Below are 26976 nucleotides of genomic sequence, written 5' to 3'. Positions count from 1 at the left end.
GATTTTATATGGATATGTATATGTATATATATATATATGTGTGTATATATATATATATATATATATATATGTATAACTGAATCACGAAAATATGGAACGTGATGAATATATAAATAAAGATAAAATCCATTTAAGGAAACGGAAACACTGGAGTGCTGCGAGGCCTTTCGACGCTAGATCCTTTACTTAGCACGTAAAGGACCTGGCATCGAAAGGCCTCGAAGCACTCCAGTGTTTCCGTTTATTTCGTGGATTTTATCTTTATATATATATATATATATATATATATATATATATATATATATATATATATATATATACATACGTGTGTGTTTGTGTTTGTATGTATGTTTATTATATTTAAAAAATATATACATATATATGCATATGTGTATGTATATATTATGTACACAAGGTCAATTATTTTAATAAATCAACAGAGAAGAAATAAACAGCAATTATGCACAAACCAAAAGAAACAAAAAAGGTAGTAAAAAAATCAAGAAAAGAGCTAAACATCCAACATAACCTCACCGTATGTGGAGGAATTTAGCCTGATCCGACCGTAATCTTCTCTGAACCACTTGTAGGACGGGGTTGGCGTTCCGTGGGCGGAGCAGCTGAGGACTGCTTTCATTCCCTCCATCACCCACAGCTCCTCGTCTTTGTCGTCCAACACTGGCGGTTCTGGAAGGGCAATGTTTCTATATGTACAGTATATATATTATATATTATACGATGTATATTATATATATATATATATATATATATATATATATATATATATATATATATATATATATATATATATATATATATATATATATATATATATATATATATTTGTGTGTGTTTGTAGTCTACTGGTCATTTTTTACCAGATACATAAGTAATTGTAATAGCCACAATGCCCTCTTATTTTCTCAAATTCTTGCGCTTGTGACTGCAAAGCCTTAGATCCAAGTGCAAGAAATCTGAAGGAACTATATATGATGTCCGTTAGCAGGAAACGAACCTGCAAATTTCTTGCACTTGGATGTAAGGCTTTACAGTGACAAGGTATCCACACACACACACACACACACACACACACATATATGTGTGTGTGTATGTATGTATGTATGTATGTATGTATGTATGTACACACATACAGTCAGATATTAACTCACAAATAATCCATTAGTGTCAAATGCATTCTACCTTGGTATAACTCACACTTCAAGTGAATTAATATTATAATAAGTCTCCCTAACCTGACAGGGTTCGAACCTGTGCCTTTTATGGTTAGAAGCAGGGAGCCAGTGAGCACATGCACTCATCCCTCAAGAGAGCTTTAAGCTGCTTTCAACAATGGTGTCAGTTTTCCCGTCGAATCGAGGTTCTGGGCACAGATACGAAATCAACGCAGATTTTGTGTGTCCCTTAGTTTACAAGAGCAAAAGCTTATATCCTAATTAGGAGTTATACCCCAAGTGGGTAGTGCCATCAGTGCACAACATGCGGTGTACTGTAGTCATTACTTCAGGTTCTTGTCAGTGTACCTTTCATTCCTATTACTGTACCTCCGTTCGCATTCTCTTTCTTCCATCTTAATTTCCCCCCCTCTCTTAAACTACTGTCAATTTCAGTTTCAGCGCTGAATGACCTCATAGGTCCCAGCGCTTGGCCATCGGCCTAAATTCTATATTCTGTTCTATTTCATGAGGATTTGGTACTGAGGAATTCATAGTTAGAAGAAAAGTCGCCTTTCAGATTATCTTTTCGTGCTATACGAGTAAATCCAAATCCTGGTGAACACTGGGAAATAGGCTACTTAAAAGATCAGATTCTGGAACCTCGCCAGATTCCATCAACTCCTTTGGGCAGAAGAAGAAGACTCAAGCAAAGCAGTAGTGTTAGTGGTAGTAGTAGCAGATAGGACTAGCCTTATAATATCTCCACCATCTCCGTTTCGATGAACAAACTCTCACGCAATAACAATGAAGGCGAGATTAGTTACAGTTTGCACGAAGCGATAACAATGAAACTTCGAGTAAGCACTGCACTCTCATCAGTGTTGCTTGGATTTAGGGTTCGATATTCCATTGCAAATTGATATTAACGTAATGGTTATAGATCCCTCATTTCAGCTTCGAGGATCCTGTTTTATATTTCGTAATAATCTCACTGGGTAATACCCCTGCAGTATATTCATGCAATTATTGCATTTCAAAGTTAATTGCACATGCTTTAGATGCACCTTTTTCAATGTCAGCATTACTTGCTAATCCTGTCATTGGCTGCTTTATTCTGTTCTTTTTTGTTTTACTCTGTACAACCATATGATGCCCTTAAACTAGCTTTACAAATCATAGAAACATGTATTATTATTATTATTATTATTATTATTATTATTATTATTATTATTATTATTATTATTATTTATTATAACAACATGCTTTCTCAGCTCCATTCATTCCCTTACCAGAGCAACATGGCTGGAAATGAGGCTTTCGTAATCAAACCATTCTCTTGAGCTAACATAACAAAGAACTCTTAAGCAAGCAGCGCTGCTTGAATGAATTCAGTCGTTATGAGGAAGGGACCTCTGTATGAAATCCAGAATGTCTACTGTCCATGGAAACTAAGCAACTCAGGGAAGCGATTAAACCCCCTTAGCTTCCCGCGTACCTACGACGTTCAAGAACCCGTGGATGGACGTCGGGGGCAGAGTGTTTATGTTGCAAGTGTAGTATCCATGGTCCTTGATAGTGACGTTGGTGATTGTGAGGATCCAGGTCGACCTCTGCTCTCTCTGCACGGACATCCGGGGGTCCCTGATGATCACAGCTTCGCCCATCGACAGGACGATGTTGGTCACTTTTTTCATCCAAGCCACCTGGTTGGGAGAAAGAGCAGGTAGCATGAGACGTAAAAATAATAAGAATAAAGATAATGATAAATGGAAGCCTTTGTTCCACAGGAACTGGAAAACCCCCTCTGCAGTGTATAGAAAACCCTACTTTGTTGTAAATTGAATGCTCTTCTCTACAGCAAATGGGCAGCCCTCATCATTAGGAATCGGAAAGCCCCATTCTACAGCAAATAGAAAGACTACTCTACAGTACCGTGAAAGCCTTCTCTACAGCAAAAGGGCAGCCCTACTCTTTAGGAACTGCAAAGCCCCCTCTCCAGTATATAGAAAACCCTACTCTGTAGTAAGTTGAATGCCCTTCTCTTCAGCAAAATGGGGAAAACTATTCTACAGTACAATGAAAGCCTTCTCTACAGTAAATGGGAAGCCCCTTCTCCAGTATATAGAAAACGCTACTTTTCAGTAAACTGAAGCCCTTCACTACAGCATGCAACATAATGCAAAAACTTGGCAAGAATTTAGTGAGCTAGATTTCAGATAGCAAAGAACGGTACCAATCTACAAGTGTATAGACTACAAAAGAAGTGGCCATTTAGATGTGGTAATATCAAGAACACAATAAACAGAACAGAAAATTTCTAGTAGCACAACAACATAAATGTGAATTCTTGTAAGATTATTCAGATGGATGAAAGTTTGGAAAACTGACCTTGTAATCTCCAGGTGTTTGCACAAAACAGGTCAGTCTTGCCGTTTGTCCCACATTGACTGTCACAGTTTGAATTGGCAGGCCATAGTGAGATTCTGCAGAAGGAGAAGAACTAGTTAAGATTCAAATAGAATAGCTACAAAATATACCAGATTTAGAGTAGAGTATTCCCTTATCAACCTACGACAATGACCAAGTTACCACAGTGGAAGTACCGTTGTGTGAGATATTGTTTGTTTGCTACTAGCAGTTTAGGCTGATTAGCAGCGTTTTGCTATTTTGTAGCTAAAGCTGTTCTGACTTTACTGATGTGTTTTTTTTAGCACACTAAAGAGTGGTGTCGCATATGGCTATTACATAAGTACTCCACGGTTTAAGTAAAACAAAACAAGGAAAGTTCAGATGATTCAGTGACTTGTGACAAGCAACTAGATAAAAATTCTTTTTTGCAAGTATATAGAAATATGAAAAATCATATGATATGAATTAAATTTACAACAAAGCCCTGTTTTTCCTACAAAATTTTGTCTGTGGAAACATTACTAATGTCACCTAGATGCACTAACTACAATTTGCCACTGAGGTGGCAGACATTGATTTGTTGTGTCTAAAGTAAAACTGGAAATTTCAAACTAGTAAACTTTTCAGATAAAAAATTTGATCAAATTTAGGGCACTTTTTGGCAATTTATTTCACAATAACACTCCTAAGACATTTTCTATGACTAACTTACCTCGTGGGAAAGGGGATCATGTCACGTTTTCTGGATACACTGGCCTTTCCAGAATACTAACATAGAATTTGTCACCTTGGGGTGGTGCCGGAATGGGAATTTCAAGTTTTCATTGGTTTGTCTCCTATTTTTTATCGTAGTAATTGACTATTTAGCTTTTGAGCTACTCGTGGGTGCAACTTACTTTTATTTTCCCCTCATAGGGAGACAGTGCCGCCAGTGTACCTCATGCGGTGCACTGTAGGCATTACTTAAGGTTCTTTGCAGCGTCCCTTCTGTCCATAGCTGCAACCCCTTTCATTGCTTTTATTGTACCTCCGTTCATATTCTCTTTCTTCCATCTTCCTTTCCACCCTCTCCTAACAATTGTTCCATATTGCAACTGCGAGGTTTCCCTCCTGTTACACCTTTCAAACCTTTTTATTGTCAGTTCCTGTTCCATCGCTGAATGACCTCGTAGGTCCTAGCGCTTTGCCTTTGGCCTAAATTCTGTATTCTATTCTATTCTATTTTTATTTTCATTTCTGAAATCCCTTTTGGTAGTAATTGCCACTTGATCTAGTTTTAATATTTCTGTTGACAGTAATTGCTCCCTACTTGTGTTACTGAAATCGTTGATGACTGTTTATTCCTTGACTGGGTTTTTGATATATGTCATGACAGGAACCGCTTGATGATTATTCGGAAATTTATGGAAAAAATAAATGCCGGTTGATTGTGATTTTACATAGATTGTAGTGCTAGTCCTGTTGAGTGATATTGTAAACTTTGTCAGCATTTCTCTTGACAGGGTTTCCAAATGTCTGTCAACAATTTTTAGTTTTCTGTAAAAGAAAACTATTGTGCCGGTTTTGTCTGTCCGTCCGCACTTTATTCTGTCCGCACTTGTTTTTCTGTCTGCACTTTTTCTGTCCGCCCTCAGATCTTAAAAACTACTGTGGCTAGAGGGCTGCAAATTGGTATGTTGATCATCCACCCATCAATCATCAAACATACCAAATTGCAGCCCTCTAGCCTCCTCAGTAGTTTTTATTTTATTTAAGGTTAAAGTTAGCCATAATCGTGCTTCTGACAACGATATAGGAGAGGCCACCACCGGGCCGGGGTTCATGCAGCATTATACCGAGACCACCGAAACTTAGATCTATTTTCGGTGGCATTAATTATATGCTGTAGTGGCTGTACAGAAAACTCGGTTGTTTGAAGAGCCTCTGCTTCGAGCAATTTTCTGGAGTCATTTTAAGAGATCTAATGACAGTATCTCCTCCGGTGGGGATTTTTGGAAAATGTAACAAGTGAGGTTACTTTACCCTTCTTCTGGTTCTCATTTCCACAACTAAGGATCTACCGGCCAGCTCTTGGCAATAATCTTGAAGCCGTTGGCTGTAAGAAATATATTGTTGAAGCCCATAGGTAACGAGGGGGTTCTTAAAGGAAGGAAAAAGGCTGACATCTGGATTGATTATGCAAAGTTAGATGAGTTATTTCAATTATATATATATATATATATATATATATATATATATATATATATATATATATATATATATATATATATATATATATATATATATATATATATATATATAATGTAGAATCTACTGGTCACTTTTTTTAGATGCGTATGTAATTGTGGCTATTACAATTACATACACACACATATAGATAGATAGATAGATAGATAGATGGGTAGATAGATAGAGAGATAGATATTTCCATATAAATAAATACATACATACATTCATACATGTATAAAACCTTGAGCCGTTTTCCCTAGCAGTGGATGGCTCCCAAGAAAAGCACAGACAATAATCACTACCACATTCACAGTTAAACCGCTGAATTATGGATGGACCCCATATTTAGACAGAAAACTTTAGCTAAAATTTATAAAATACAGTTCCCTTTGTATTGTAATTGTATTTGACTAGGTATGAACAATAGAAATAGGGAAAATAATTCAAATGTTTAGTCTGGCGCCATCTCCATTTCACAAGAGAAAAAAATTATATCTAAAAGATTTTGTCATTTTGGGAGTAAAGCTTTAAGAAGAACATTAGGAGTCAGGTGGCAGGATGGAGTTAGAAATGGAGTTAATGGAAGTTCCACATGCAGATGAGATCATGATGGAAGGGTGACAGAGATGGCTCGGACATGTCCTTCGAATCATCCCTGGGAGAATAAATAGTCTGTGATAGTTCCTCCTGGCCCCGTGGAGGGTAGTGCCGTCAGTGCACCTCATGTTGTGCACTGTAGGCATTACTTAAGGTTCTTTGCAGCGTCCTTTCGGTCTCTAGCTGCAACCCCTTTGATTCCTTTTCTGTACCTCTGCTCATATTCTCTCATTTCCATCTTACTTTCCAACCTCTCCTAACAGTTGTTTCATATTGCAACTGCGAGGTTTTCCTCCTGTTACACCTTTTATAACCTTTCTCCCGTCAATTTCCCTTTCAGCGCTGAATGACCTCAATGGTCCCGGAGCTTGGCCTTTGTCCAAAATTCTATTTTTAAAAAAATCGCTGGCATATGGTCTTACAAAATTCGAGAAGTGTTCGAGTGAGTGACTTGTTCGGTCATAAAACAGCGCTCTTATACTTGGTAGACTTCTAACAGAATAGAATAGAATATAGAATTCAGGCCAAAGGCCAAACGCTAGGACCTATGAGGTCATTCAACGCTGAAAGGGAAATTGAGAGTAAAGAAGGCTTATTGAAAGGTGTAACAGGAGGAAAACCTTTTGCAGTTGCACTATGAATCAAGTGTTAGGAGAGGGTGGAAAGTAGGAATAAAGAAAGAGATCTGAACGGAGGTGCAGTAAAAGGAATGAAAGGGGTCTCAGCTAGGGGCCGAGGAACCTCAAGTAGTGCCTACAGTGCACACATGCATAAGGTCATTGTAGTAACAATGATATAAATTAATTTTATTTATATTTTTAAACTTCGCAACGTGATAAGATATTCAGTGTTGCCACCTGACAGGGCATCTTAATTTTGTATCGGAAACATTTGACATCTAAGAAATAAATATTTCTTATAGTTTCACCCACAATACTTGGAACTGTTGTGCAATACTGTAGCCATGAAATATGGAAAACAAAATGAATAATATATATATATATATATATATATATATATATAAAGATAAAAAAGGCCCATTAATACAATGTGTACACGTTGCAACCATATATTTCGAATAATTCTTCTGTATCCCAGTGAAAAGGGATACAGAAGAAGTATCCGCAATCTATGGATGCAACGTGTATATAGTGTTTTTATGGTCATTATATATATATATATATATATATATATATATATATATATATATATATATATATATATATATATATATATATATATATATATATATATATATATATATATATATATATATATATATATATATATATATATATATATATATATACATATATATATATATATATATATATATATATATATGTATATCTGTATATATAACTTTCAGAATTATTACTGGTAAAACTCCGGTTGTTACAACGAAAACAAGAAGAAAACATGTTACCAGGTCTACAGATTATAAACTACTAAGCAAAAATCTTAATTAGAAAAAGAATTTCCCTTTTCCTAACGACACGATGACCCTCCGAGAAATTCTTACAAGTCTACAATCTATAATGGACAATTTATAATATACACCCCATTTAGAACATATATACAGCATTATACCGAGACCACCAAAAGATTGATCTATTTTCGGTGGCATTGATTATACGGTATAGCGGCTGTTCAGAAAACCTGATTGCGCCGAAGAAACTTCGGGGCATCTTTTACTTATTTTTTTCATCAGTGGGGTTATTTACGCTAATTTAAAGTCAATGAGAGTCGTTCATCCTCCTTCCACCCCCCAACCCCAATCTCTCAAAGGCGGCATCCTACTCCTACCTGGTTTCAAAGAAACAGAGAGAGATTTCTTTTGTGGTGAGAGGTCAGGTCAAGATACCTTCCCTGGGTCACGAGTCCTTAAGGGTCAAGGTTCCTCAAAACCCTTCCACTCTGGAGGTTCATAATCTGCTGACAGTGTCTTCTGCAGCCTCTCTCCCCTGAATACGTTGTTGGGGGAGCCTTTGGCGAGGCGAATCATGATCCCGTGGAGGGGGGTGGGGGTGGGGAGGAATAGTGCTGGCAGTGCCCCTCTTGGTGCAACGTAGGCATTATTACCAAAGGGTGTTTGCAGTGTTCCTTCGGCATCTAGCTGCACCCGCTTGTTAACCTGTATATATATTATACATACATGTATATGTATATATATACTGTATATGTATATATATACATACATACATATACATACATACATATACATGTATACATATAGCCCCTGTGGAATTAAGGGATTAACTGCGATCCATAATAACAGAACCCAGAGCGCTACAGTAACATAAAAAAAAATTTTCCTGGTAAGGGAATGTTGGTGGATGGTATCGAAGGTCCTCTTGAATTAGTTTGCCAGACTTTGATACGATCAAAAGGGGGTGAAGTTCCTGGGATTTCCAAACTCCTGAGGATATCAGCCAATGTTATAATACTTTTAAGTATTCTATAAGACTTTAGAAAGTATGTATGAGAGTACTGAATTTATATGTATATATATACAGTATATATATGTGTGTGTGTGTGTGTGTAGTGTGTATATATATAATGTGTATATATATATATATATATATATATATATATATATATATATATATATATATATATATATATATATATATATATATATATAAATTATATATATGTATGCATGTACATTACATACTTACATACATATATATATATATATATATATATATATATATATATATATATATATATATATATATATATATATATATATATATATATTAATGGCTACAAATTTGCTCCTGGTATTGGATCTGTGAGCTGAAATTCCTGGCGTACATCTCAGTGGCAGTTTATGCAATATGCTCCTCATTCTCATCATGTCAGTACATCTATCATAACCCATTATGTCTGAGATTTGTTAATTTCTTAGTGATTCCCAGAGACCAAATTTCCATAGATACTGGAAGTCTTGGAGTGGATATTTTTGTTAGCCCTGTGGAGTTCTCAGTATCATTTTGCTTTACCCCCTTCCCTCCCAACACCTATTTGCAATACATCTTTGCACTTTGCTGGTTATGCAGTTATGGTACGAAAGTTGGTTTATGTTGGATGCTAACACTAGCTGTTGTGAAACAAGATGATATGGCTGACAGTTCAGTTTGAGAGGAAGAATGGCAACAAACTGCAGGATAGTTGTTCTGAATTAGCAGTTCCATCAAGTTTTGAGAAAATCTTCCCTCGTATAAAGGTTGAAATCAAGTCTTGGCAAATTCCATGGGATGTGCTGATTGGTCAAAACCCAAAAATGGTGGAAATTACCAAGTCAGCTCCAACATGAGGTTAAAAGTCACTCATGGGCAGCAGTAGCAAGAAACGGGTCATTACAAAGGTGCACAAAGTCTTAGAGACCATTTACAAATATGAACAGCACCCAAGTCCCCTCTCTTTCCAAGGTATGGTGAGAAGAACCAGCGCCCCAGTCCTGTTTCTTTCCAAGTTAGGACCAGCAAGAACCAGGCAAAGGCTGCTGTTGACTAAGCAGGTATACCTATGGGCCAGTTTACATTGGCTGGTAAAGTCATGTTGACAGTGAAATCTACAGTATCAAGCTATGAGCTGGGCTTGAACCTGGGACCACAAGACTGTGAAGTCCTTGTAAAACTAACAGGGCTATGTTGACCCTAGCACATCCAGTATGCCAGGATGGTCACTGTCCTTTGCCAGTTCAGAATTACAGGAAAGTCTGCGGAGCATGCATGACTTTTCAGTTACTGTTTGAGTCTGTGATAGCAGAGCAATTGTTTTGGTTGCTTGCTTGCTTTTACTCCTTAAATACAAAGATGAGTGGTAATTACATTCTCGCCAGTTTCTAGAAGATATGAGTGTGAAGTAATAAAGTTGTTTTTGTATAATGCTGTCTTTTTAAAAGATATAATTTACCCAGTTTTAGCAACTTATATGAGTATAATATAAAAATCCCGGCAACCGGAAACTTTAGGACGTCTGGAAAAGATATTAATGATATGCAAATTGCTACGCTTAATGATGAACGAAAATAAATACGTAGATATTCTACGAAAATATGATTGACCCAGTAACTGACAAAGTTTACTGCTTGTATTACGAGTATTAAGTGATCTTTCCCCTACATGAAGAAAAATGAATCATTAGAAAGACAGAAAATATAATATCAAAAATAACCTCTGTTGATACAGCAATAATTTTTTTCAGAAAACGTGTACAAGAGGGTCTCCTTCCTAGTTATTATTATTATTATTATTATTATTATTATTATTATTATTATTATTATTATTATTATTATTATTATTATAAATAAAAAAATGAAAACACTCGAAATGAACAAAAGAAAAGATAAATGGGTTTCTAATTTTGATACACCTTTCATTATGTCTACAATACCCTACGGGAATGACACTCCGGCCGTCAGCGCACCTAACGCGGTGCACTATACTGAACAGTAGGTATTACTTAAGGTTCTTTGCAGCGCCCCTTCGACCCCTAGCTCCATCTTACTTTCCACCCTCCGCTGACAATTGATTCATAGTGCAACTGCAAAAGGGTTTCCTCCTGTTACACCTCTCAAACCTTTTAATCTCCATTTCCTTTTCAGCGCTGAATGACCTCGTAGATCCCAGTGCTTGGCCTTTGTCCTAAATTTCATAATCCATTCCAGTGCACAGCGCAAACTAGCAGATTAGAATAAACTACAGAAGATAATTGAACCACAAGACCCACGTGTTTTCTGCGAATTTCGAGTCCATTTGCAGGAATTAAATTGCAATATACAGAGGATTAAAGTCTATGGAGCCCCTACCTGTATTTCCTGAATTCACTACACAAAGCAGCCCAGTTTTAACAAAATCAGAGAACAAATATATCCATGAACAATTATGCAATGATTTATTTTATATATAAATATAAATATATATATATATATATATATATATATATATATATATATATATATATATATATATATATATATATATATATATATTATCATGTGTTTCAAAATTAGAGGCGCCCTGCCTCCACAGAACAAATGGAAAGTTATGAAGTTTTCTGTTATAGCCTATCTCCAAGTACATTATTTTAAGTTTCTATTAAGCTATTTTTCATTTTACATTTCTTGTATTTTCAGACTGAGTGATGGAGTTAGATACAGCCATGGCTAACGACTCGGAGGAAATCAGATGGATTGACCGAATCCGGGCTATAACCTTCAGAGAGGCCAGGGATGTTGGTGCATCCTTCATTTCACGTTCCTGGATAGCTAAATACACTAAAAGAGATGAATCCTTTGTCAAAAGAAACTGGAACAAAAATCCATGTGACTGTCATCACGAAAAGAGTTAAAATCTTGGATGGCCTGAAGTCCTTTCTCAGGAGTCAAAAGACATCATAGCTGAGGCAGTGGGTAGACCAAGAAAGTCTTTACGTAAATTGGCACTTGGACTAGAAACAAAAAGGGGAAAGAAGAGAAGTTATAGTGCTGTATATCGTGAGTTGAAAAAATCTGGTATCACGCTATTTCATGTTATCAGCAAGCCCAACATCACTCAGCAACAGAGAGAAGACTGTGCATGGTTTTGTGGTCCATTTCTTAAAGATTGGGATGAGGCTGACTTTCTCCATGTTGCTGCATCAGATGAATTCTTCATTTACACAGTCAGGAAGCCAAATCATAAAAATGACATCATTTGGGTTGCAAAGTTGAATGGTATCAGCGATGACGTGCGCTATCGCCAAGTTGTGAGATTTCCTGAATGTTTGGGAATTTTTCTGTTTCACAGCCAAATGGTTAATGTGGATCAACAAAGAAAAAGGACAGTCATGGAGTGGCGAATACTTCAGATAAACTGTTCTTACAGGTGGAGTATTTCCTTTCCTCAAAGATCCTGAAAATGTGTTATCTGTTGAAGAAGCCACATTTTTGCATGATAAGGCACCATGTTTCAAGGCTCTTCAGACACAGGAGCTACTTCAAAACAGTGGTATCGATTTCTCCTCGTCAAGTGAATTTCCAGGTAGCTTCCCTGACTTTAATGTGTGTGAAAACATTGGTAGTATCTTAAAGGATCTTGTTGAAGCACGCACAGTGAACTTTGATGGTATACCAAGCCTCGACGACCTGCGAAGAGAGGTGACTGAAGTGCTCAGGAAAATGGAGTTTAAGTCTCAGCTTTTTTGTGATTTGCTGAAATCATACCCCTCAAGAATGCAGTCTGTGGTACAGACAGATGGAGGCCACACAAAATATTAAATACTCAGAGAAAAACTTGAATAAATAACTGTTCTGAATTACTTTTGTTTTTGTCCATATCAATTTTAGTTTATGCTGTAGAGGGGGGGGCCTCTAATTTCGAAACACCCTGTATATGTATATATATGTAGAATCTACTGGTCACTTTTACCAGACACATATGTAATTCTAATAGCCACAATGCCCTCGTAACTTCTCGAATTCTTCGCGCTTTTTTGGATATGCTTGTAACTACGAAGCCGAAAATATCCAGACGGAAGAAATTGAAGAGCCTGTGAATAGCGGTCGCGAGAATCGAACCCGCGTTACCATATTCACAAGGAGGTCACGTTGCCGACCTGGCTACGAGAAGGATAAAAGTCTATCGCCTCTCGTACATACATATACCTGTCGTTTTCAGATATATTTTGTTAGAGCTGGAATAGACCCATCCTCACCATCGTAGCCAAGTGGGCAATCGTTTTTATTGCTTTTTGGGCTGAAATATATATGTAGAATCTACTGGTCACTTTTACCAGACACATATGTAATTCTAATAGCCACAATGCCCTCTTAACTTCTCGAATTCTACATATATATTTCAGCCCAAAAAGCAATAAAAACAATTGCCCACTTGGCTACGATGGTGAGGATGGGTCTATTCCAGCTCTAACAAAATATATCTGAAAACGACAGGTATATGTATGTACGAGAGGCGATAGACTTTTATCCTTCCGTAGCCAGGTCGGCAACGTGACCTCCTTGTGAATATGGTAACGCTGGTTCGATTCTCACACATCGCTATTCACAGGCTCTTATATATATATATATATATATATATATATATATATATATATATATATATATATATATATATATATATATATACATATATATATATGATTATTATCACTTTTGTACGTGATTCATTTATCACACATTACCACAGGTGAAAAATAAGAAACGGGGTGTAGGTCCTGACCGGTTTCGACTTTATTTCAAGCCATTGACGAAGGACTGATACAGAGTGTGAGAAGTCACAAATATATATACTACAAGAACAGTACTGACGAACATACACAACCGTTAGAGGCTCCATATCCCTATTCAGGCCGGTGTCGAGGTAGGAGTGTCCTTAAAACTCATTTGGCTAAAAATCACAATAGACTCTCAGGGGACATTGCTGATAAACAGACCATACCCCACCTCAGATCCACACCTGACAGGTGTCATGGAGGCGGAGTTTGGAAACTCATTAACATTACTACCCTCGTACTGTGTTTACAAATATGATAATCCTATTTTCATATATCTCTACTGCCTACCTTAAAGTTTAAACAATTTACAAATTTCTTTTGATATTAAAGGATCAAGTTTATACATCCCTTGACTGATATTCATATTATGGTTGTAACTTTCTTTTATGAAGCTAGATTCAATGATGTTCCTTTCAGTGCATTATTAGAATATACAATCCTTTTTGCCCTTCCCAGTTGATAGCATGATTGTTCTCACTAACATGTACAAATATACCACTGTTCCCTGTGCATATCTCACACACTTCTTATGTTGTTCAATTCTTTTTCCAGTGCTTTCCCGGTTTGGCCAATATAAAAGTTGTCACAAGACTTACACGGAATTTTATATACACACTTTAATATTGTCTGGGGAGTTCTTGATAAGTACATTTTTCATTGTTGTATTGTTCTTAAATGCGACATTAACACCAAAATTCTTAAGAAGATGAGGGATATCTTTCATACTATTATTATAAGGCAGAACAAGCAAATTTTTTGTGTTGTAAGGTTCTTTCTGGTTTTGATACATAGTCTTTTTTTGCCGCTTCAAATGCACTGTTTAATACACTATCAGGATATTTCAATTTTTTGCCTGCAATCCTAATCTTATCTATTTCATCATCAATATATTCAGGGCTACATACCCGTAATGCTCTTAAAAACATAGATGAAAACACTGACTTTTTTAACCTTATTGCTTTGTCCAGAATAGAAATGCACATAGGAAGAAATATTAGTGGGTTTTCTATACACACTATATTTAAACCCACTACTATTTCTTCGTATGAGGACATCCAGAAACGGTAAGCACCCATCATTTTCCATTTCCATCGTGAATTTAATTGATGGTACTAATTGATTTAACTTAGCAAAAAGTTTTTTACATCTTGGTTCCCTGGCCATACACAAATTATGTCGTCAACATACCTAAACCATGTTACATTACGTGGGATTATGTTGTTTAATATCTTCTTTTCAAAAATTCCATATATAAGTTACGTAACACTGGGGATAGAGGGTTTCCCATTGCCATACCAAAATTTTGTGAGTAAAATTTACCATTAAATTCAAATTTACAATCTTTTACACATAATTTAATCAGTTCAATTAAAGTACTTTTAGAAAATGGGATATCCAGCTGTGTGTTCTCTAACAATTCAGATAAAAACGCCATCAGATCATCTATTGGCACCTTTGTGAATAGTGATACAACATCAAAACTTACAAGCCTGGATTCACTATTAATCTCTACACTATTTAGTTTATTTATCAGGTCCACATTATTCTTGATATTTGCATTTGAGATGGTACCTACTAATGGGTTGAGAATATCTACTAAGTACTTCCCAGCTTGTATGATGCGGAACCAACTGAACTAATAATTGGCCTGGCAGGAAAGTTTGCTTTGTGAGTTTTTATTGTACCATACATGTATGGTAGCGATGGGGAGGTCACACACAACTTCTTTATAAGGCTTTCGTTACCTTTAACAGGTTTTTCACTTTCTTATTGAAACCACTATTCACATTGTCTATCGGGTTCTTATTTAATTCTTTATATGTGTTATCATCACCTAAAAGATTTTGCATTTTTCTATATATCCACTTTTATTTAAAATTACAAGGGCCCCTGATTTATCTGCTTTTGTCATGTGTATATTTTTATCTTTTTCAGTTCATTAATAGCCACCATAAATCTTTTGGGGACGTTTGTGGTGTCTGATTTTTCATACTTCCATAAATCACTCCCTTAACCATGTTCACTTCTTCATTCGTTAAATCACTATATTTTTCCAAATTACACAGTCCTTTAGTTATTTCCACACTGTTCCTTCCGCCAGGAGATAAAGCAAAGTTTAAACCGTAGCCTAAGGCACTAGTTACATTTCTATCCAGCTGTTTGTTTGATAAGTTGACGACACATTCATGATTGGCGTTGTTGGTCCAAGGGCTTCTTTCAATCAACAGTTTCATTTTATTATCGTGTTTCCGTTTCAGTTTCCGATACACTTGATTCCTCATCTTCACATGACAATATTCACGGAGGGAATCTCTCCAATCTGGTGGTATTGAGGCTTCAAAATGTCGTCTTTTTCCTCGTGAGATCTTCAAAATTCTTTTTGGTTTCCAATGTTTTGATGTTGATATGTTTTTCCAATATGGCACGTTGTATTTCACCGAAGGGTTGGTCTTCTAATTTCAGCAAGGAATTGGTTATGAACGATCTTGGTATCACTTGTTCATCCCGACATTCACGTAAAAACCGCAGGTGTTCCTTGTTGGTATGAGCTTGAGTGAGGGCGTCGGCAAATTCTCTGACGGCATATTCCAAGATGGGGAAAAGAACACAGAAAGATCGGAAGGAGCGCGTGGTATCCATTGATGATTATTATCACTTTTGTACGTGATTCATTTATCACACATTACCACAGGTGAAAAATAAGAAACGGGGTGTAGGTCCTGACAGGTTTCGACTTTATTTCCAAGCCATTGACGAAGGACTGATACAGAGTGTGAGAAGTCACAAATATATATACTACAAGAACAGTACTGACGAACATACACAACCGTTAGAGGCTCCATTCAGGCCGGTGTCGAGGTAGGAGTGTCCTTTAAAACTCATTTGGCTAAAAATCACAATAGACTCTCAGGGGACATTGCTGTTGATTGAAAGAAGCCCTTGGACCAACAACGCCAATCATGAATGTGTCGTCAACTTATCAAACAAACAGCTGGATAGAAATGTAACTAGTGCCTTAGGCTACGGTTTAAACTTTGCTTTATCTCCTGGCGGAAGGAACAGTGTGGAAATAACTAAAGGACTGTGTAATTTGGAAAAATATAGTGATTTAACGAATGAAGAAGTGAACATGGTTAAGGGAGTGATTTATGGAAGTATGAAAAATCAGACACCACAAACGTCCCCAAAAGATTTATGGTGGCTATTAATGAACTGAAAAAGATAAAAATATACACATGACAAAAGCAGATAAATCAGGGGCCCTTGTAATTTTAAATAAAAGTGGATATATAGAAAAATGCAAAATCTTTTAGGTGATGATAACACATATAAAGAATTAAATAAGAACCCGATAGACAATGTGAATAGTGGTTTCAATAAGAAAGTGAAAAACCTGTTAAAAGGTAACGAAAGCCTTATAAAGAAGTTGTGTGTGACCTCCCCATCGCTACCATACATGTATGGTACAATAAAAACTCACAAAGCAAACTTTCCTGCCAGGCCAATTATTAGTTCAGTTGGTTCCGCATCATACAAGCTTAAAGCGAAGTACTTAGTAGATATTCTCAACCCATTAGTAGGTACCATCTCAAATGCAAATATCAAGAATAATGTGGACCTGATAAATAAACTAAATAGTGTAGAGATTAATAGTGAATCCAGGCTTGTAAGTTTTGATGTTGTATCACTATTCACAAAGGTGCCAATAGATGATCTGATGGCGTTTTTATCTGAATTGTTAGAGAACACACAGCTGGATATCCCATTTTCTAAAAGTACTTTAATTGAACTGATTAAATTATGTGTAAAAGATTGTAAATTTGAATTTAATGGTAAATTTTACTCACAAAATTTTGGTATGGCAATGGAAAACCCTCTATCCCCAGTGTTAAGTAACTTATATATGGAATTTTTGAAAAGAAGATATTAAACAACATAATCCCACGTAATGTAACATGGTTTAGGTATGTTGACGACATAATTTGTGTATGGCCAGGGAACCAAGATGTAAAAACTTTTTGCTAAGTTAAATCAATTAGTACCATCAATTAAATTCACGATGGAAATGGAAAATGATGGGTGCTTACCGTTTCTGGATGTCCTCATACGAAGAAATAGTAGTGGGTTTAAATATAGTGTGTATAGAAAACCCACTAATATTTCTTCCTATGTGCATTTCTATTCTGGACAAAGCAATAAGGTTAAAAAGTCAGTGTTTCATCTATGTTTTTAAGAGCATTACGGGTATGTAGCCCTGAATATATTGATGATGAAATAGATAAGATTAGGATTGCAGGCAAAAAATTGAAATATCCTGATAGTGTATTAAACAGTGCATTTGAAGCGGCAAAAAGACTATGTATCAAAACCAGAAAGAACCTTACAACACAAAAAAATTTGCTTGTTCTGCCTTATAATAATAGTATGAAAGATATCCTCATCATCTTCTTAAGAATTTTGGTGTTAATGTCGCATTTAAGAACAATACAACAATGAAAAATGTACTTATCAAGAACTCCCAGACAATATTAAAGGGTGTGTATATAAAATTCCGTGTAAGTCTTGTGACAACTTTTATATTGGCCAAACCGGGAAAGCACTGGAAAAAGAATTGAACAACATAAGAAATGTGTGAGATATGCACAAGGGAACAGTGGTATATTTGTACATGTTAGTGAGAACAATCATGCTATCAACTGGGAAGAGGCAAAAGGATTGTATATTCTAATAATGCACTGGAAAGGAACATCATTGAATCTAGCTTCATAAAAGAAAGTTACAACCATAATATAAATATCAGTCAAGGGATGTATAAACTTGATCCTTTAATATCAAAAGAAATTTGTAAATTGTTTAAACTTTAAGGTAGGCAGTAGAGATATATGAAAATAGGATTATCATATTTGTAAACACAGTACGAGGGTAGTAATGTTAATGAGTTTCCAAACTCCGCCTCCATGACACCTGTCAGGTGTGGATCTGAGGTGGGTATGGTCTGTTTATCAGCAATGTCCCCTGAGAGTCTATTGTGATTTTTAGCCAAATGAGTTTTAAAGGACACCCCTACCTCGACACCGGCCTGAATAGGGATATGGAGCCTCTAACGGTTGTGTATGTTCGTCAGTACTGTTCTTGTGTAGTATATATTTGTGACTTCTCACACTCCGTATCAGTCCTTCGTCAATGGCTTGGAAATAAAGTCGAAACCTGTCAGGACCTACACCCTGTTTCTTATTTTTCACCTGTGGTAATGTGATAAATGAATCACGTACAAAAGTGATAATAATCATCAATGGATACCACGCGCTCCTTCCGATCTTTCTGTGTTCTTTTCCCCATCTTGGAATATGCCGTCAGAGAATTTGCCGACGCCCTCACTCAAGCTCATACCAACAAGGAACACCTGCGGTTTTTACGTGAATGTCGGGATGAACAAGTGATACCAAGATCGTTCATAACCAATTCCTTGCTGAAATTAGAAGACCAACCCTTCGGTGAAATACAACGTGCCATATTGGAAAAACATATCAACATCAAAACATTGGAAACCAAAAAGAATTTTGAAGATCTCACGAGGAAAAGACGACATTTTGAAGCCTCAGTACCACCAGATTGGAGAGATTCCTCCGTGAATATTGTCATGTGAAGATGAGGAATCAAGTGTATCGGAAACTGAAACGGAAACACGATAATAAAATGAAACTGTTGATTGAAAGAAGCCCTTGGACCAACAACGCCAATCATGAATGTGTCGTCAACTTATCAAACAAACAGCTGGATAGAAATGTAACTAGTGCCTTAGGCTACGGTTTAAACTTTGCTTTATCTCCTGGCGGAAGGAACAGTGTGGAAATAACTAAAGGACTGTGTAATTTGGAAAAATATAGTGATTTAACGAATGAAGAAGTGAACATGGTTAAGGGAGTGATTTATGGAAGTATGAAAAAATCAGACACCACAAACGTCCCCAAAAGATTTATGGTGGCTATTAATGAACTGAAAAAAGATAAAAATATACACATGACAAAAGCAGATAAATCAGGGGCCCTTGTAATTTTAAATAAAAGTGGATATATAGAAAAAATGCAAAATCTTTTAGGCGATGATAACACATATAAAGAATTAAATAAGAACCCGATAGACAATGTGAATAGTGGTTTCAATAAGAAAGTGAAAAACCTGTTAAAAGGTAACGAAAGCCTTATAAAGAAGTTGTGTGTGACCTCCCCATCGCTACCATACATGTATGGTACAATAATAAAAACTCACAAAGCAAACTTTCCTGCCAGGCCAATTATTAGTTCAGTTGGTTCCGCATCATACAAGCTAGCGAAGTACTTAGTAGATATTCTCAACCCATTAGTAGGTACCATCTCAAATGCAAATATCAAGAATAATGTGGACCTGATAAATAAACTAAATAGTGTAGAGATTAATAGTGAATCCAGGCTTGTAAGTTTTGATGTTGTATCACTATTCACAAAGGTGCCAATAGATGATCTGATGGCGTTTTTATCTGAATTGTTAGAGAACACACAGCTGGATATCCCATTTTCTAAAAGTACTTTAATTGAACTGATTAAATTATGTGTAAAAGATTGTAAATTTAAATTTAATGGTAAATTTTACTCACAAAATTTTGGTATGGCAATGGGAAACCCTCTATCCCCAGTGTTAAGTAACTTATATATGGAATATTTTGAAAAGAAGATATTAAACAACATAATCCCACGTAATGTAACATGGTTTAGGTATGTTGACGACATAATTTGTGTATGGCCAGGGAACCAAGATGTAAAAAACTTTTTTGCTAAGTTAAATCAATTAGTACCATCAATTAAATTCACGATGGAAATGGAAAATGATGGGTGCTTACCGTTTCTGGATGTCCTCATACGAAGAAATAGTAGTGGGTTTAAATATAGTGTGTATAGAAAACCCACTAATATTTCTTCCTATGTGCATTTCTATTCTGGACAAAGCAATAAGGTTAAAAAGTCAGTGTTTTCATCTATGTTTTTAAGAGCATTACGGGTATGTAGCCCTGAATATATTGATGATGAAATAGATAAGATTAGGATTGCAGGCAAAAATTGAAATATCCTGATAGTGTATTAAACAGTGCATTTGAAGCGGCAAAAAGACTATGTATCAAAACCAGAAAGAACCTTACAACACAAAAAATTTGCTTGTTCTGCCTTATAATAATAGTATGAAAGATATCCCTCATCTTCTTAAGAATTTTGGTGTTAATGTCGCATTTAAGAACAATACAACAATGAAAAATGTACTTATCAAGAACTCCCCAGACAATATTAAAGAGTGTGTATATAAAATTCCGTGTAAGTCTTGTGACAACTTTTATATTGGCCAAACCGGGAAAGCACTGGAAAAAGAATTGAACAACATAAGAAATGTGTGAGATATGCACAAGGGAACAGTGGTATATTTGTACATGTTAGTGAGAACAATCATGCTATCAACTGGGAAGAGGCAAAAGGATTGTATATTCTAATAATGCACTGGAAAGGAACATCATTGAATCTAGCTTCATAAAAGAAAGTTACAACCATAATATGAATATCAGTCAAGGGATGTATAAACTTGATCCTTTAATATCAAAAGAAATTTGTAAATTGTTTAAACTTTAAGGTAGGCAGTAGAGATATATGAAAATAGGATTATCATATTTGTAAACACAGTACGAGGGTAGTAATGTTAATGAGTTTCCAAACTCCGCCTCCATGACACCTGTCAGGTGTGGATCTGAGGTGGGGTATGGTCTGTTTATCAGCAATGTCCCCTGAGAGTCTATTGTGATTTTTAGCCAAATGAGTTTTAAAGGACACTCCTACCTCGACACCGGCCTGAATAGGGATATGGAGCCTCTAACGGTTGTGTATGTTCGTCAGTACTGTTCTTGTAGTATATATATTTGTGACTTCTCACACTCTGTATCAGTCCTTCGTCAATGGCTTGGAAATAAAGTCGAAACCGGTCAGACCTACACCCCGTTTCTTATTTTTCACCTGTGGTAATGTGTGATATATATATATATATATATATATATATATATATATATATATATATATATATATATATATATATATATATATATATATATATAGAAAATGATGCAGCTTTTTAACTTTGATCCCGGGAATGTCTCCACCACCTCCCACATTGGGAAGCGTTAGACCTCACGGAATCATTATCAGCTCCAGTGGATAATTTGTATTTTTTTTTTTCTTCATCTATTTTTAACTTTTACTTTAACATGTATGTTCGTGAATGTTCGTGATATATCTATCTTATTACTTTCCTGAGAATCTACAGGACATGTCAAAACTATGAGACCTGCGGAATATCCGAAATATCATTTGCAAAGATGAATATTTTTCTCTCTTTTTAAAATTCCAAAATTCTGCTCACGGATTCCCTCCCCCCACCCAGCCCCGTTGCCCCGTCCATCGACTATGAAACCGCACCTCCTCGGCTGTGGCATTCATACGTGAAATCCCCCCCCCCTCGATGGGGGGACCACCTTGATGTGGTGAGGGGGCTCTTGAACCCCAGGAATTTGTTCCCAGCTTTGAGTCCAAGTGTGTCATATATGATTATATATTTGTTTGGATTAATTTTTGATGGAATTTTCCACTTTTCATAAAATGTTTTGGACCTGTTAAATAGGAAAAGATATCATACCTGGGACTGGGTTTATATCCGAAGCTAAGTAATGGGAATTGTGGTAGGACCATCAGCTGCCCGATAATGTTCGGACCTAAGAGTTATCAGATTGATAGCTCAGAGGCGGAACTATTCTTTAAGGCTGGACCACGGATTCCAGGGGGGTCTGGTTCTGGGGATAGGACTCTCGGCATTCTATCTGGTTTCCCCATAACATGATTAAGGTGGGGACGATTGCATTCTTGTAATACTCTCTGTCCTGGCAAGCAGGTTTGGCTTACACTTGGACCACTCTAATCATATTGTGCCATCCCCTTGTGGGGTAGGGTAGGGAGCGGACATTTGGGAGTAGGTTCTCACTTGTGCCAATGGTGGAAGAATGAACTCCACGAAAGGCTGATGATGTCTTCTTAAGGTTTTCAGGTTTTATCTTTTATTTGTTTTATATGTTTTTTAATTTAATTTTTTTTTCTCCAATCTTCATGAATAGTAACCATAAGGATTTAAGTACCCCTGGGCCCTTTAATGGTAGTGACTCGGCACAGTTGACAACCGCTGGAACTTCCTCTGACAACTTTTCTCTGGAAAAGTCAAATAAAAATCCTAATGTAATTACACTGGAATCCTATGCTCCAGTACAAAGCAAACCAAAAAAAAAAGTAAATATCTTAACCCAACCTTGACTCACTTCGACTCTCTCTTTGGGAGTGGAAGTTGGTCCAGATTCCTGACCTTAGAAACAGAGAAGAAAATATCAGCATTGAAATTAGGAAACTTCCTGTTGAATCGACACTCAACTACTGAAATGTCATTCAGACAAATAAAAGATCAAATGTGTTTGATAGAAACCACAGCAAAAAATCAATCAGAAAACTACTTAACTATAAAAAATATTGGTAATATAAAGGTACATATAAAAAAAACATGACAATATGAACAATGTACAGGGTACCATAGTACTCCCTGATAATGATGAAGAACCAATAGAAAAGAATATATTGCTGGGTTCCCTTAAGAAAAGGTACAGTTATGTACAAGATTGCGAAATAGACAACATAGCCAGTTGATGAAGTAATGGAAAAACACTGAAAATAGCAAAGATAAATTTTAAGACCATGAATTACCCTTAAAAATTCAAACCAAATTCCAAAACCACTACAGTGCCAAAACTGTAGTATATATGGACATACAAGAAAAAATTGCTGTAATACATCTATATGTGCGTACTGTAGATCTGACAAACATAACGCACAGTGGAGGTGTGGTGAACCGAAATGCGTGAACTGTTGACAGAATCACCATGCAAGATCTAAAGAGTGTATGTACTATATTATATATACAATACAGAATTAAAATTACCTCAGGGAAGGACAGGAATGCCTATAAAAGAGGCCAAGTTGGATTTGAAAGTTAGAGGAATGCACGATCCCGCTAGGAAATGAACGTTTTCTACTATAATAAAATCAGACATTGAAACAAAAATGGAAATAGGTGAGAGTAACAAAATCATGATACACAAATCCCAAGGGAAAATAACTACGTTGCGAGAAGAAACTAACACAGCAAAAAACCAAGAAAGTTATACAAATATTTGTTCAAATTCATTTGAAATATTAAGAGAAATGGAAGCACAAGAAGATAATACAAGTACCACAGAAATATTAGAAGACAGTTATGATGAATTAGGAGCTAAAGAAAAAAGAGGCCTTTGGAGAGAACTCCACCCAAGGCCAACAAAAAACCGACTATTTTTAGAGATACATCAATTAAACAAAAGACGGGAGACCCGAAGAAAGAACATAAATCAAAAAATGATAATATTCCTTTTTCTACTAAAATAATAATAAAACCAATGGAAGCAGGTACCCAGAACATCAAAGAAATAGTAGAGGAGCAAACCATTGACAAGAATGATTATGTGATGGGAGAAGAGATTACTCCATCACCAATAATTGGTGCAGCAAGAGTAAACGAAAAAACGACACATGGAAAAACATGTGGATGTGATGAATGTTTCATTGAACTGTGCAACAAAATCAAAAGTATAACAAAAGACAGTGTAAAAACACTATACAAAATTTTATAAGATACAGAAATAAAGAAACTACTAGTTTAGACACTCACGGAAAGGACTGTATGTGCATTAGACACCTAATATCTTAAAAAGAAAAACAAATAATGTCTTAAATAAAATATTTAAAAAAATGCAAATTGATGATCCACAAAAAGAAAATACCACACTAACGTATTATTTTATATAATTATATTATACAATGGAACGTAAATGGTCTACAGACCAGATTACATTTGGGAGAATAAAATGATTACCAAGGGAATATGAACCAATGACATTATGTTTACATGTCAACAAAACAATATCAACAATGTGTAAATATACCATAGCATCTACATCTAGAGAGGAAGAAGGAAATTTAGGTACTGCTATATATGTACATAACAAAGCACGTTATGACAGAGTACCTGTAAACTTTACTGACTTGCAAATATCAAATAAAATGCGAATAAAAACGATGATTAGATCATTTATAATTTATACAACCAACCTAATAAAAATTACGGCACTGATAGACTTAAAGATTTACTTAACAATACCAGGGAACCTACATTAATAGTAGGTGATTTTAATGCTCACAACCCACTGTGGGACTGTAATAGTATAAATTCAAATACAACAGGGAGTAAAATAGAAGAGTTCATAGATTTAAACGACATATGCTGCAAAATGATGACGAAATTAGCGCATATTTTCCAAAAACACATGGGGCATTTTCCTCGGTAGACTTAACTCTATGTACAACAAGTATAGTTGACAGATTAGATGAGCCCTTTGTTGGCCGAGTTGGTTGAGCTTCAGACCGTCATTCGATGGGCCGGAGTTCGATTCCCGCCGCCGGCTGATGAAGAGTTAGAGGAATTTATTTCTGGTGATAGAAATTCATTTCTCGCTATAATGTGGTTCGGATTCCACAATAAGCTGTAGGTCCCGTTGCTAAGTAACCAATTGGTTCTTAGCCACGTAAAAAATAAGTCTAATCCTTCGGACCAGCCCTAGGAGAGCTGTTAATCAGCTCAGTGGTCTGGTAAAACTAAGCTATACTTACTTGACAGATTAGATTGGAATACAGTTGATGACTTGCACACCCAATATTAATTTCCCTATTACAAAATAATCCTGCAAAACATGTCCCTCACTATAACATTTATAAAGCAGATTGGGAGCGATATGAAATGCACACTAGAAATATCCCACCATTTGAATATTTAAAAGTGAAGCTAATAAATTTCTTATTGATTTCATTAAAAATACTGCTGATAAAGCAATACCAAACTCAAAACACCATCCAACAAAACACAAAGTTCCATGGTGGTCCGATAAGCTAACAAAATTAACCCGTAAGAGGTTACATACTTGCACACAAAGTTTTCTCCCCCCGGTTGCAAAGAATCAGAAAATTATTTCTTTGGCTTAATCAATGCGAAATGGTCGCAAAAGAAAGAAAATAGTATTTAAAATGCACACAAACCACGTTTAAAGGTCCAAAACCGGAAGTTTGCATCAGGGGCGTATCCCACACCTGGCTGCTGAGACATAATCCTCGTGGTGGTGTTGTCCATTTTCGCGTTTTTCTTTTTTCTTTTCTTTTTTTTTTTTTTGACCCTCCATACCTCCCCTTATAGGTTCCCTAATCCACCATTTTTTCCACTAATACGAACAATTTCTCTTACAAAATTGAAATTAGAAACAAATTTATTTTATTTTTATCCAGTAATACAACTTGCAGACTACATTTTCTTTTTTTTCTCTAACACTTTTACAAATTTCTGAGAGTATGATATTCTTCAAAACATGGTTCCAGACATAGTGGAACGATTCACGGCAGTGGAAGCGAGTGTCTTTTCTCTGCTGTGGTCGACGATTTGTATATCGGCAGACATAGCAAGCCCTTTGTACTCTCTGTTTTTGGCACCTGGTGGCACTGGCATCGTCCCAATGAAATTACGTGCAGAAAGTCTGGCTGGATCTCCAGCAGAGAGCGACGACCAGGTGAGGGGCGTTCAACACCATTATCTTCTAACAGCTGGCGTATCACTTCAGTTATGAAATCTGGCAGTGTACATTTTCTACGGGTCTTGAGTGTATACAGTATTTGTGCATCCAACATTGTGATATCTAACATATGAAAAAAAAAGTTTCTTGTACCATTTTAGTGTCTTACGAGCACAATCAATAGATGATACCATTGCATCCGACTTGTCTGTCAAACGCGCATTAGTGTTATAACCAATGACACATTCAGGTTTGGATATTCTTCCACGAGTATGAGGATCAACATTCTGGCTGAGGATCATGAGAGGATTGTGAATAGATGTGAGGAGGGAAACTTCCCCCTTGTCCCTCCAGTGAACAGCAAGGGTATGATTTGTTTGCTTGTGTGTTACTTCACCCCTGCGGACAATAGGAGCGACGCTTGGAATGCTTTTTCGTCGTCTTTTTACGATACCACAGGCTCCTGTCGTCCTGGAATAAAGATACTGAAAGAGGGCTGGAGAGCTATACCAATTATCGACAAAT

General features: G+C 36.2%; 1 protein-coding gene across 1 annotated transcript; it reads right to left on the bottom strand.

Moving 5' to 3' along the window:
* Nucleotides 1-415: 415 nt before the first annotated feature.
* Nucleotides 416-26018, bottom strand: LOC136846263 (neuronal growth regulator 1-like). Its single transcript, XM_067117072.1, has 4 exons — nt 25928-26018; nt 3564-3658; nt 2671-2878; nt 416-687 (listed from the first exon to the last, which is right to left on the bottom strand). Exons 1-4 carry the CDS (start codon nt 26016-26018, stop codon nt 512-514), a joined length of 570 nt encoding a protein of 189 aa, XP_066973173.1. The 3' UTR covers nt 416-511.
* Nucleotides 26019-26976: the final 958 nt, after the last annotated feature.

Source organism: Macrobrachium rosenbergii, chromosome 15, assembly GCF_040412425.1.
Source record: "Macrobrachium rosenbergii isolate ZJJX-2024 chromosome 15, ASM4041242v1, whole genome shotgun sequence".
Classification (NCBI taxonomy): Eukaryota; Metazoa; Arthropoda; class Malacostraca; order Decapoda; family Palaemonidae; genus Macrobrachium; species Macrobrachium rosenbergii.
The sequence above is the reverse complement of the archived record's forward strand: the minus strand, read 5'-3'. Positions and strand labels throughout refer to the sequence as shown.